General features: G+C 56.4%; 2 protein-coding genes across 2 annotated transcripts; one reads left to right on the plus strand and one right to left on the minus strand.

Annotated features, from left to right (window-relative positions):
* Positions 1–857: 857 nt before the first annotated feature.
* On the plus strand, positions 858–2,423 carry DICSQDRAFT_15853 (uncharacterized protein; the record flags this gene model as incomplete). Its single annotated transcript, XM_007364273.1, has 5 exons — positions 858–959; positions 1,013–1,602; positions 1,655–1,764; positions 1,840–2,081; positions 2,130–2,423. Coding segments are annotated over 5 exons (1,338 nt in total), but the record flags the coding sequence as incomplete, so codon positions are not given.
* A 1,532-nt stretch (positions 2,424–3,955) lies between these two features.
* On the minus strand, positions 3,956–9,053 carry DICSQDRAFT_135249 (uncharacterized protein). The gene is made up of 22 exons (XM_007364274.1): positions 9,013–9,053; positions 8,753–8,890; positions 8,419–8,657; positions 8,314–8,360; positions 8,220–8,264; positions 8,123–8,152; positions 7,790–8,056; positions 7,362–7,730; positions 7,270–7,308; positions 7,203–7,209; positions 7,117–7,145; positions 6,899–7,057; positions 6,192–6,841; positions 6,079–6,133; positions 5,972–6,028; positions 5,855–5,917; positions 5,404–5,798; positions 5,250–5,342; positions 5,122–5,191; positions 4,671–5,065; positions 4,475–4,615; positions 3,956–4,408 (listed from the first exon to the last, which is right to left on the minus strand). The coding sequence occupies exons 1-22, from the start codon at positions 9,040–9,042 to the stop codon at positions 4,253–4,255; spliced, it is 3,474 nt and encodes a 1,157-aa protein (XP_007364336.1). The 5' UTR covers positions 9,043–9,053; the 3' UTR covers positions 3,956–4,252.
* Positions 9,054–12,339: the final 3,286 nt, after the last annotated feature.

The raw sequence follows: 12,339 nt of genomic DNA on the forward strand, positions 1-12,339 counted from the left end.
TCTTAACACTAATAATGGCGACCTTCCACAAGCCGGAGCGAAAACTGCGGACAAGTGGCGGGACATCGGTTTGTTGCATGTCCAGTCAATATGTACCATCAAACACTAAATCTAAACCCTATTCCAGCCAAGGACCCAGCACTCGCAATCCATGCCGCAGCCTGGCAAGGCGATTCAAATATCTTCGGAACAACTGGTGTTATTCCGGTTGCCGGCAAGCGAGACACCATGTTACCTCATGCGCGGCATTGTGTCTACAGTAACAAGGATATCCTTCAGAACATCGAGACCCGAGCTGCACTCGCTGAACAGGCAAAGGCCCAAGTAAAGGCTAGTGCTGCCTTAGCTTCTCAACTCAGGGAGAACTCCGAAAATATTGCACCACCGACCACATTCACCTGGACCGCACCCACCGCACCACCTGCACACATCCCACCAACCACATTACTCCCGAGCACTCCCTTCTCATTTGCGACTCCAGCCACATCATCATTCAGTCTCCTACATAACCTCTCCCCGAGCCCAGGTCCATCAAAGCGCATCAAGACAACGTGCAGCGAGCCAAACATCCACATTCCCGAGCTCCACCAAATGCCCGCCACACCGCACAACTCTACCGCTGCTCAGTTTGATTGTACCTGCAGGTGCCATCAGGCTTGGGATCAGGAACGCCAGGACGAGTTCAACGCTGACCTATGTGATCTCTTCGTTGCATGTAACTTCTCCTTCAATGCTGCCGACAACCCCAGACGCACCTGTTCTTCACAAAATGGGTGCCCGGTGCTAAGGTGCCCGATCGGCGGAAGCTGTCTGGCCCTTGTCTGGACAGAGCTGTAGCCAATGCGACTGCAGCTACCCGCATCACAGTGCACGGACAGTACGCAACTGGTCAGAGCGATGGATGGAAGAACATCGCAAAGACGTCGGTACTCACATCGACTATGAACGTCAATTGGCTTGTAAGTCTCAAAAATTGCCTAATTAGGACTTGTCTCACTGTATTCTTGTATAGGCGCATCTGGTTCGAACACACGATATGACAGGACGGCCGAAAACGGGCCAGGAACACCTAGAAGTGATCAAGTCAGACATCGAGTACATGGAGACCACGTACGGTGTGAGGACTATCGCTTGGGTCACGGATGACGGCCCTGACGGGAAAGGGGCTCGTAATCTCCTACGGAAGCTCTGGCCATGGATGGTTCTCCTTCTCTGCTGGGCGCATCAGTGCAATTTGCTTGTTGGCGAATTTCTGGTTCTAGATCCTTACCGAAACATCATGGCGCAGGCTGTCGAAATTGCGAAATGGTTCAACAACCATAGCGGCGCTCTAGACCTGCTGAATGTAGAGCAACTAGCCACGTACCGAGATCGCCCTCGAGCCCTTGCTCTGCTTCTTCCCGTGGTCACGCGCTGGACCGCTCACTTGCATGCGGCAGAGCGGGTTCTGCAGCTAAAGTTGGCCCTGGAGTGCGTCATCATGAAGCATAGGGATCGCCTCAAGACAATCGCCTCCTTCTCACGTGCTAGGGAGGGCGACACACTCATAGGCCGTATAATAGCGACCATTGAGAACAAGGAGTTCTGGGTGTTGCTTGCTCGGTAGGCCATGTGTAATGATCTGTCATCCTCCATTCTGATATACATTGTGCAGAGTTACAACTCACCTGAAACCGCTTGCCATTGCCACAAACATCCTCCAATCGTCCCATGCCCGTCTTGATCATGTCCTGTTCACCCTTGCCAACCTCTACCATACCTATAGTGCCGATGGCACCGAAACGGATGTACGTGAGCATATGCTCAGTAAACTGGAAGCCCGCTGGGAGAAAAATGCAGATCAGGACCTTTTCATCCTAGCGGGCTTCTTGAATCCATACGTACGCGCATCGTGCTTCAACCGAAAGGTTCTTTGCGGCCAGGACATCGTCAATCTTGCTATCCGTGTCTTCAAGCGGCTGTTTGAATGTGATCCTGAAGCGTCCTTCAGTGATGCGGTCGAAGCCTACATGTACCGACAGGGTCACTATACCGATGCTGCTATGAACCTCGCTGGTCATCTATCGAATGCCAAGGATAAGGTAAGCACAATCATCTAACTTCGTCAATAGGTACTTACATTCCTATAGGAAGTCGACATCCTCCGGATCTGGAAGTTGGCAGATCGATCGAATGCGGACAATACAGCCATCTGTACAGATGAGAATGGACTTCCCAAGCTCGCAAGGCGGCTGCTATCAGTCGCAGTGAGCACAGGTGACACGGAGCGCGTTTTTAGCGACTTTGGTATAACGCACACTCGACGCTGCAACCGTCTCTCACCGGAGACAGTCCACAAGATTTCCGTGGTACGGAAGTCTCTCCGCCGCGCACACGCAGCGGCAGGACTATTGGTAACTCGGATGAAACGAAAACTCACATCAGATAGCACGGAACCCTCTCAATGTCCCATCCCGGTGGTCAATATTGTTAGTACAGAAGTGTCCCCTAACCCGGATGCCGAAGAGGTCGAGGATTTCAAGGCGCTAGGAGACAGGTTGATCAAGTCAGCCATTGACTCGCGAGCACACATGGAGGCAGAGACAGACAACGAGGACAACACAGATAGCATTGAGGCGCCTCAAGCTACCCTCAACCCTGTTGCCACGGTACAATTGGGCCAAACGGCAGACGCCGCAACGTCTTCTATTGTCAACTCGGAGGCGCCAACAACCCACTCACAGCGCGAAGCGACCCACAGACGGAAGAAGACCAAAAAAAACACGATCCGTCTCGCAGACCTCTTCCTCTACCCACACCCACCTCCTCCAGGCTCCCGCCAATCCCAGGTCAGCGCATTCGAGGAGTCGGCGGATGGTGATCGGCTCAGAAAACTTCGCTTCATATGGACCACCGGGGAGGGGAAGCTGGAACAGGAATTGCAGCTGAGCGAGACGTTGCAGCATCTGCAACAGGTGTAGTACTTATTCCGTCCACTCTATAATAACGCACAGTAATACATAATTTGTCATCGGCGCCCGTTTTTGGGCAGCGTGACTGCTTGACTGCGTGGGAACCGAGGGCGGGAAATTCGTAAGCTCTCGCGTTGAGAAGTCATCTCACCTCCGGCAGACCACACTGTGGACTGGGGATAGGCAGCGCCCGCTAGCCGATGTTCTGCTTATATAACGATAGCGCTCAGAGATAGTCTTCCGCTCTCATCTACCTGACCTTGATGTTCGACTCCGATGAGGCGCTCTCGAGGATCTTGGTGGTATAATGGGACTTCCAAGGGTTTGTTCCCCTCATAGGCAGGATAAACCATAGTACAGATGTGTAAGAAGTATTATATGCATTGTGAATTGTTTCGCTTGGCCGAGATGAGCATGGCTCACTCCAGTGTAGGACATGAAGGCACAGCGACCACTACCACTCTGGTCGGTGGCTGAGAGGCGCTTAATCCTCTCCCCCTTCCCAGTGGGCACGGCGCTCACATTCTTTTGCGCTCTGAGCGCGTTTTGAGCCTGGGATGCTCACTCAAAAGTTGTAGGGAATGATGTGTAGAACATATTCTCTCGTGTAGATTTTTGATTCTTACAATATCTCGAGAACTAGGCTCCAACTTGAAAATCGCCATGAGAGAACTTGTGCATTCAATGTCTAAGATACCCCTTCACCACTCTGCTCGGTCATAATGGGAGGTTTTGGGGAGAGATCTTTCTTTTACACGTTGACCGCCCTTCAGCCACCAGCATTCCATTTGGCCGTCTTGCCGTCCAGTGTTGTCATTGACGGGTCAGTGACGGGGTCGGTTGATGCGTCAAGTCAAGGGGTCAATGGGTCACGTCAATGACCGACCCGTCAATCGTCTTGTGGCGCCAGCATAGACAAGAACGAACCCTACATATTATACCAGCGAGAGTTGTAAGAGTGAGACACGCTGTACCAAAACTGGGGAAGCGAAGTGAGTGAAGGCAGCACAACGCCATAGGAATCATATGCATCAGGAGTACAGACGCGCATGTAAGATAGATAGCGCAACAACAAGCATGGAGTACAGTATTTACCAGATCATAAGGTCAAAGCATAGAGAATATAAGGTGGTGAATAAGGCCGATGCGCCGCCGACTACTATGGTATGCGGATGCAGGAAGGAAGTCAAGCGGGTGGTACGGACAGAGGGGAAGGTATAGCACAAGAAACAACGTAGCCGTGCGAGAGCAGGAGGGTGTACAACGAGCAAGGGCTACTCATCATCCATCTAGGTCGACGTCTAGGCCATGATGGCCTGAGGAAGATTTTCAGCGCGCTTCCACAACTCAACCTGCTGTAGGATCTCCGAGACGATATCAACAACCTCAGCACGCGCCTGCACTTGCGAAGGGTCGTCGCGGACACTCTCCCACAGAACGGCAATGCTGACTTCGACCTATAAAACGAAGCAAGAGCCATCAGCACATGCTCCGTCGTCTTCTGTGTTCTAGCGTGTGCGCACCTTCATCGCGAGCTCCCTGAGAGCCTCATTGAGCGCGGCGCCAACGGCCTCCGCGGCCTTCGAGAGACGGGTCATGATGACGTCCGCTGCGTCCGTAAAGATGCGGTCCTTGATCCCGGCGATAAAGTCGTGGAATACAGCCTAGACAGTACTCATCAGCATAGAAGCCAAAGAAGGGTCCACAGGGATTGTATACTTTCTGGCGGGCCACGCTGCCCCTTCCGCGCTCCTCCATCGCACGGTCGTACCCGTCGACGAGCTGGTCGCGAATATGCGGGGCAAGGCATCGACTGACCTCCTTCTGCTCAGTTGTCATCGTCTCGTTCACGACGTCGAGGGTCTTGCGCAAGGCGAGGTGGGCCTCTTCCATGCACAGCTCGCCTTGACCCTTAGCACGGTCCTTGAGGCCAGGCGCGGCGGAGGCCTCGACATCCGCGATGAGCTTCGCAATGACCTCCGTCGTCGCCTTCTCGAAGGATGCGAAGAGGTCTGCCTCGAAGACCTTGGACCAGGAGCTCGCGATTTGACGCGTGAAGGGGTTGGAGAGGTCTACGTTGAGATCGGAGCGCCAAGAGCCATGCCGGCGGAGTGCTGTAGACAGTATTCCTCAGTACCAAAGCTGCAGATCAATGAACCTGGAAACGCACTAGCACGATAAGTTGCCCAATGCATACTGGCAGCAAACTCATCGGACGTCTCCACCGCCGCGGCCGCAGCCTAGTCATAATATTCAGATCACGATATCTCAGAAACACGCGTCGTGCATTGTACTCACGTTCGTAGCGCCGATCTTGCATCTCTCCTCCAGGCCATCCTTAAAGCGCTCTTGGAGTTCTTCCACGCAGTTCTCGACGACCTTCTCGAACTCCTGCAACGACGTCACTAGGCATGAGCACTCCGCTTCGCCAGTATCGCGGCCCAAAACGGACCTTGATGAGTCGCGGCGTCACACCGATGGGCTCGCCGTTCCGGTCGACCTTCGTCTGCTTGAGAGTGTACAGGTTCATGTCTTGCATGAGGTGCCTGTAGTCGTCCGAGCTTGCCATCAGGTCGTCGTCGTAATAAGGGTCCTCGTCCTCCGGGTCGAGCATGTCCGACTCCCACTGCTCCTTCATCGCCAGACGGTCCGCCTCGGTGACCTCGCCGACGCCCTGCAGGAACACGCGCACGGTCTTTGCGAACGTCGTCAAGTGGTTGAGGAAGTTGCGCGCGGCTCGCGAGCGCGAGGACACGGTCAGCTGGTGGCACCATTGCTGGAGGGCAGGGACGCCAGTGTCTTCGGGCCTCGTGAAGCAAGTGGGATCACCGTCACCCTTGACTTGACCTAGCATCGCGAATCGTTCGCCGGGGATCCGAGTGTGGGAAGGAAGAGACACGCACCTTTGATACGGACGTAGTCGCGGGCAGAGCAGGTGAAGACCGGGAGGTCGATGGACTCATAGTCTGTACTCGGTTCAGTCAAAAGTCGAGGCGGGCAGCGTGATGAGACAGACATACCTCGGATGTTCACCGTCGGGTCGAAGTCGTCCGGATTCTTCTGCTCCTGCTCCGCATCTACGCGTGCTGTCAGCGACGTCCTCGGATTCCGTCTCTAACGAACTCACCATCAAGGTCCTTCAAGCCGGTACGGAAGTCCTCCTTCAGGACATCACGCGAGAACTGACCCAGCACACCTCAGCACAACACGCCCCGTCAACGAGCAAGGACGCGAACGCACCTCCGACCGCTTCAGCGAGCAAAACGCGTTCTTCCTCCGCTGCGCTTCGTTCTGGCGCTTCTTCAGCGTCGCAAGCATGTCCACCGCGTCCTTGCGCTGCTGGCGGAACTCGGACAGCTGCACGCGCCCTTCCTTGATCGCCTCCTTGACCTGCTCGATCTTCGCCTTCAGGCTCTCGACGGTGACCTCTTCCTCGTTGTCCTTGTCCTCGTCCATGCCCTTCTCCGATCCCGAGTCGGAGTCAGAGTCGGAATCCGACTCGTCGCTCTCGCCCCCCTTCTCCTTGTCCATCTCCTCGTCGTCGTCCTCGGAGAAGTTCAGCTCGTCCTCGACCATGAAGTCGTCCTCATCATCGACCGCCATCGGCTCGCTCGCCGGACTCGCCTTGTGCTTCTTGGCGGGGCGCTCCGACTTCTTGCCGCGCTTGCGCTTCTTGCTCTTAGACCCTTCGCCGTCGTCCTCCGTCTCGGATTCAGACTCAGACTCTTCCTCCTCGTCCGAGTCGGAGCCAGAGCCGGCCTTGTCCTTCTTCGCCTTGCCCTTCTTGGCGGTGAGGAGGGGCTCGAACGGCTCGCCCCTCTCGAGCGCGTGGAGGTGGTCCTGGTACTCTTGGAGGAACGCGCGAGACTGCTTGAGCTGCGCGTCGACGTCTGCGCGACGTACACGTCAGGTGTTGCGCGGCAGGCTTTGACGCATGCACGACCCACCTTTCGCGGCGTTCTCGGCATCGGTCTTCTTTACCTTCCATTCCTCGATGTCCCTTTTGCAGGTGTCGATCTCCTCCTCGGTCGCCTCTAGCTCTGGGTCGTCCTCGAGGTTCAGGGCGCGGATGACCTCGGAGCAAGAGATATCATCGCACTTGGTTGCTGCAGGATTCGGGAGTCAGCAATGCGCCCCAGCAAAATGAGAATAACAAATGACTAACCGATGAATGTGATAGCGTTGGCGTCATAGCTGAACATATCTTATTGAGCCTCGGTCACCAGAGGCCATCACCTAATATGCACTTACTTGCCGTCTAGACAAAGCCGGCGAGTTCAGAGGGAGTGCAAATGCATGAGCAGTAGACAACACCTACCCATCATGAGCTGCATCTTGAACGCGTCGCCCATCAGGTCTACCCGAACAGTTCAGCGCCTCTCCCGACCCAACTACGACCAAGACACCCACCTCTCGCAGTCTTGTCGTCCACCGCGCGCGTGATCGGCGCGAGGATCCACACGCAGTCGCACTTCTTCATGTAGTCCTTCGCGATGTTGTTCCGCGCCGCGTTCGCGTCCGCGACGCCGGGCAGGTCGACGAGGATCGCCCCAGTGGAAAGCGCCTTCGCGCTGCACCACACGCGCACCTGGCGGATTAGCGGCCAGTACGCGGGTTCGTCCTTGTCTTTCTTCTTGTCCTTGTCCTTGTCCTTCTTCTTGTCCTTCTTGTCCCCGCGCTTCTGGTCCTTCGAGTCGATGTACTTGCCGATCTCCTTCGCGAACGTGCGCGAGTCGGGCGCGCAGATCTGCTTGGTTGTCCCCAGGAGCCTCGCGATCTCTGCGAGGGAGCATGCCATCAGTCCTGGGGAACTTGAACAAAAGTGGCGCGGGGCTCACTCTGGTCTCTCGCGATGATCTGGTCGACGCTCATCCTGATGAGCTGCTCCTGGGTGATGTTCGGGTACACGGCGTGGACCTTTGACCACGCGATGCCCGCGTCGCTGCGCAGGTCGGTGCTCCGCTTGAGGTTGCCGTCCTCGTCGACGAGGTCGTCGAGCAAGACCTTGAGCTCGTCTCTCCACTCCTGCTCAGTCAAGAACGAGACGGCGCCGTCGATGGTCTTCTTCTTGTGATACGCAATCTCGGTCACCACGGCGGTGCATGCTGCGAGGGGCGTTGACGTCACTTAGTACAGGAGCCTCGTGTATCATGGCGGCAAGCAGCACTTACCACGCATCCCGCTTGTCGGGACAATGTTATCTATATATGTTCGTACGTGAAGAGCTGAGCGTCTAAACTTTAACTCAAGTCAATCATTCTGACGCACCATCCAAGATCGCGTTCAAAATGGATGATTTTCCGGCGCCAGTAGCTGCGGAAAGTCAATGACACGCATACACGCAGATCCGACCGGTACTCACCACCGCAGACCGCAATCATAGTACTAGGTGTTCCCTGGCTCAGCAAGCTGTCGTGCCGTCGCCGTCAGCGGATTCCCTCGCGTCTGTCAAAACACGCAGGCATACTTTTCAATCTCGGCGGCCCAGACATCGTGGCGCAATTTGCTCCCCAGGTCCACATTCTTGATGCTCGCCTTGAGCGCCCTCACCATGCCCAGGCCTTCCTTGAGCGCGTCTTCGGGTGCGTAGTGGATGTCTTCAGCTCTCTCGTACACATTGTAGTAGCTCTTAGATGGTGGTTGCAGGACCTTCTTCTCGTCCTGCTCCGCGTGCGGATCGGATTTTACCGCCTGTCCCTCAGCAGGCTTCACCACGAACAGATACCGAGGGATGCACACACGACGCGTCAAAACCGTCAAACACGCGTCCGACAGCATTTCAAATCACAAGTTCAACTCACGAGGCGCGTCGCGTCGATAGGTTCGGGCTTGACGACAGGCTTGACGTCCGCAGACGTCTGCGAGGCCTGCCACGAGCCCGAGGGTGCGAGGGGCGCGATGCGTTGTTCTTCAGGCTCTGGTTTGATGTAGATCCCGGTCTGCGGGAACAAAGGGGAGGCGGGGATAAGGTAAGCGACATACAAAGCAGAGAAGCCAGCGGTTTCGGAGATTAGCGCGTCAACGAGCGCGGTGGGAACGTGGCTGTAGCCAGAACACTCACCTGCGGGCCGGTGTTTTCCTTGCGGCTCATGATGATGCCTACGAAGGAGTGGAAGGAAGGAAGGTGGTGGTCAGTGTCACCGTCGAGTTCAACAGTCTGCGTCGGGTGCAGGGGGACAGGGGGAGCGGGCAGCGGGGGTGGGAATCTTGTCGCCGCGTCGGGTGACGCGACTCCTACTTTAGTGTCGTGACCGCTTGGGCTCGTCACAAGCACCCACAAACAACGCGCTTGGTCACAGCGTGACAAAGCAGCGTGACTTTACCGGCCAAGCGCGACCACCGCTTTAATTGCAGGCTCACGCTTCACGCCATCCCGCGAGTTCAGTGAAAGCACTCGGAGCAAGCCACAGCGGATAACAACCACAGCTTTACCAAATCGCCTAAAACCTCTGTGGACGCCAATGTCCCCGCAAACTCCTCACCACGTCCTCTTCCACCGCAGACACCCCCGGCCTCCTCAGACTCCCAGCATGTTCCGTGACACCAATCTCCGACGCCACGCCCATCAGCAAAGCGCGACCCTGCGAGAACCGTTGCAACGACCCCAGCACGGAATGTTCTTGATCCACATCTGACTCCTCCAGATCTTCTTCCATTTCAGGCCCATTTGACTCGTCGTCCACAGCCACATCATCCGCTACTCGGAAGTCGGCGCCCAAGCCCACGGCAGCGGGCCCAGGGTCGGCCGACCGAACATCGGGCTCGCCAAACTCGGGAAAGCGGCCTTCGCCAAATCCGTAGGCCCGTACCGCGTCATTGATGGCGGGCTCCCAAGGCTCCTCCTCCGAGGTGACCACACCGTCGTCCGCGTAACAGAGAACTTCGTCAGAGAACTTGACCCTCTGGCGTCGTCGATAGGGTATGTCGTACAGCTCCTCGTCCACACCATCCCATGAGGCTCCCGGTGCCGACTCGCAATATTGGTTGGCGTCCTCTTCCAGGTAGTCGACCTCACAGGGCTCGGTGTCACCTGCTTGTAGCTCCATATCGTCACCACCGAAGACATCGGGCGTCTCGCCCGTAGCAAGCCCAGCACCGGCTACCAGAAAATAGTCGTCGCCAATTGCCTCGAGAGGATCTGTCGGCCAAGATGCATTTGGCAGGAACGTATGGGTCGGACCATCTTCAGCAAGTAAGCCTAGGAATTCTGCGGTCCAGTCGCGTGGAGGGCTGCCTGCAGGTTGTCTAACATTTGCCGCTTCTACCGCGTCCCTCGTGGATCCCACGAGCGATGAATTCGTCTTCCAAGGCTCCGGAGAAGCACAGGCAGGGTGCACGTCGTGGTGAGACAAGCGAGGTGGAGCCATGACAGGACTATGGATTCCAGACCATCTCCCCTGCGATAACGCCGGGGAAGGGGGGCACGAGAGAGGGCGCGCATTCACGGAAGGCGCGGACCTCGAGGGGAAGACAGAGGTTCCAGAGGGCAAGTGTTCGGCTTCGCCTTGGCAGGTGTCCGATGGGACAACGTCCCAAGTAGGACGGACCATTCGGTTTTCGACGGTGTCCTCAGGACCAACGCAAGATCCCTCAGGACGCGAAGAGGAATGTACGGTGGAAACGCTTTGCACGTCGCGACAAGCAGAGGACTTATCGGCTCCATGCACCTCTTCCGCTTCGATCGGCTGGCCAAAGAACCGAGAAAAGGTCGGGCCTCGAAAAGCGACCTGGGAGGCCGAGTGCGAAGGGTCGATCGTTGAAACGCCGTCCGACATGTGGTCGTCCTCAGCAGGTAGCTCGGAGTCTCGTGTCCGCGTTGCGTTGGCTTCTCCTGGCCTGTTCTCCGGAACAGCCCACCTAGAGCCGAACGCACGTGTGTCCATGAGCACAGTTCCGGCGACCTTCGTCCCACTTTCTGACGGCGCTGATTCTTGGTCAGAACGCGAGCTAGCAGCCAACTGGCCATCCTCAAGTTCGATGTCCCAGACTGGGGATTTTGCCCTCTCAGTCTTGCGCTTCTTCGCAGGTCGAACTTGGTCTTGCGAAGCTCCTTCGGCTTGGTCAGGAGAGGGTTCATCGAAGCTAGGAGACCTGGGACGCTTAGACTCGTCGGTCTTGTCTTTCGATGTCTTCGTCTTGCGCCGCGGAAGCTTCGGAGATGGCGGGGCATCCTCTGGCTCGACGTCTGGGGTTTCGTCAGAATCGCTGGAGTGACTCCCCTCTGAGGCGGCTTTCCGGCTATTGACTTTGGTCTTGTTCAGGAAGAAGTTCTCTGAGAACATCCGCGCTTTGCTCTGCGGCTCTGTACCCCAACTGAGTTACAACCAAATGCTTGGAACGGCAACGCTTACTAATTGTCATCTTCGCTTTCTTCACCGCCGTCTTTGCGGACGCCTTGCCTTTGTTGAAGACACCGACGGCGGGATCAAGCTGGATGGAATACATATATAGTCAGTGACATTCCAGCGGAGCGGGGAGGCGAACCCGACCGTCAGTCGGTTCTTCCCGACGTTTGTGGCAGAAAAACCGTGCATCAATGCGAGCCCAGCAGGTATGTTAACCCCCTTTCCCTTCTTCCCTTTCTGCTTCTGCTTCTTCTTTGCGTGGGTGTCTCCCTCTCCATTGTCGGTGGAGCTGTCGCTGAGCGGTGGGGGAGGTTTAGGGTTCACTATCGCCTTCTTGGCGCGCCTGCGTTCTCGTCGCTCGGCGAGTCCTTTGATCGTTCTTCAGATTGAATATCTTCCCAACGCATGATCACAAGGGCGAGACTCACGATTACGATGCTCGTCCTCGCTGGCAATGTCTCGTGCACCCCCTGCAGGCGACTTGAGCGGAGCCGCGTTCTCCTTGTGCTTGCCTCCATTAGAAGCCTTTGTCTTCGGGGAGGACTTGGACGCCTGAGGGCGTTGAGTCTCTTTCAAACCGGAGGTGCTTCGACCGTCTTTGTTCTTGGGACGAGGACTTGCAGCCTTCTTCGCGACTTCTCCCATGAGTGATGGCCCGCTTTCCTCGCGGGCATGCTGCTTGCGTTTGATGTTCTCGGTTCTAGTATCGGCCTGTCTCCTGATGGCGCGCGGCTTCAGCATCGGTGTGCCGAACCCGCTCTCCAACTCGATGTCCCTAGCAGGCTTCTTCGGCGAAGTAGTCACCGCTTTGGCTGACCAGGACGCGGCCATCGACTTGCCTTCCCTTGCATAGCTGGTAAGATGGCTTTGCTGTGACCGGATGTAGGAGCGGAGGAAGTGATCCTTGTCAAGCTTAGAGGCATCGAGTTTGCGAAGGTTGGGGGAGCTGAGGACGGGCAGACGAGCGTCGTGGACAGAAAGTGAGGTCATTTTAAGGCCTTTCGACGCACGCGTCTGTACTGGGTGGTCGGAGTAGGTCGTCA

The sequence above is a fragment of the Dichomitus squalens genome (genome assembly GCF_000275845.1).
Source record: "Dichomitus squalens LYAD-421 SS1 unplaced genomic scaffold DICSQscaffold_8, whole genome shotgun sequence".
In the NCBI taxonomy this organism is placed as follows: Eukaryota; Fungi; Basidiomycota; class Agaricomycetes; order Polyporales; family Polyporaceae; genus Dichomitus; species Dichomitus squalens.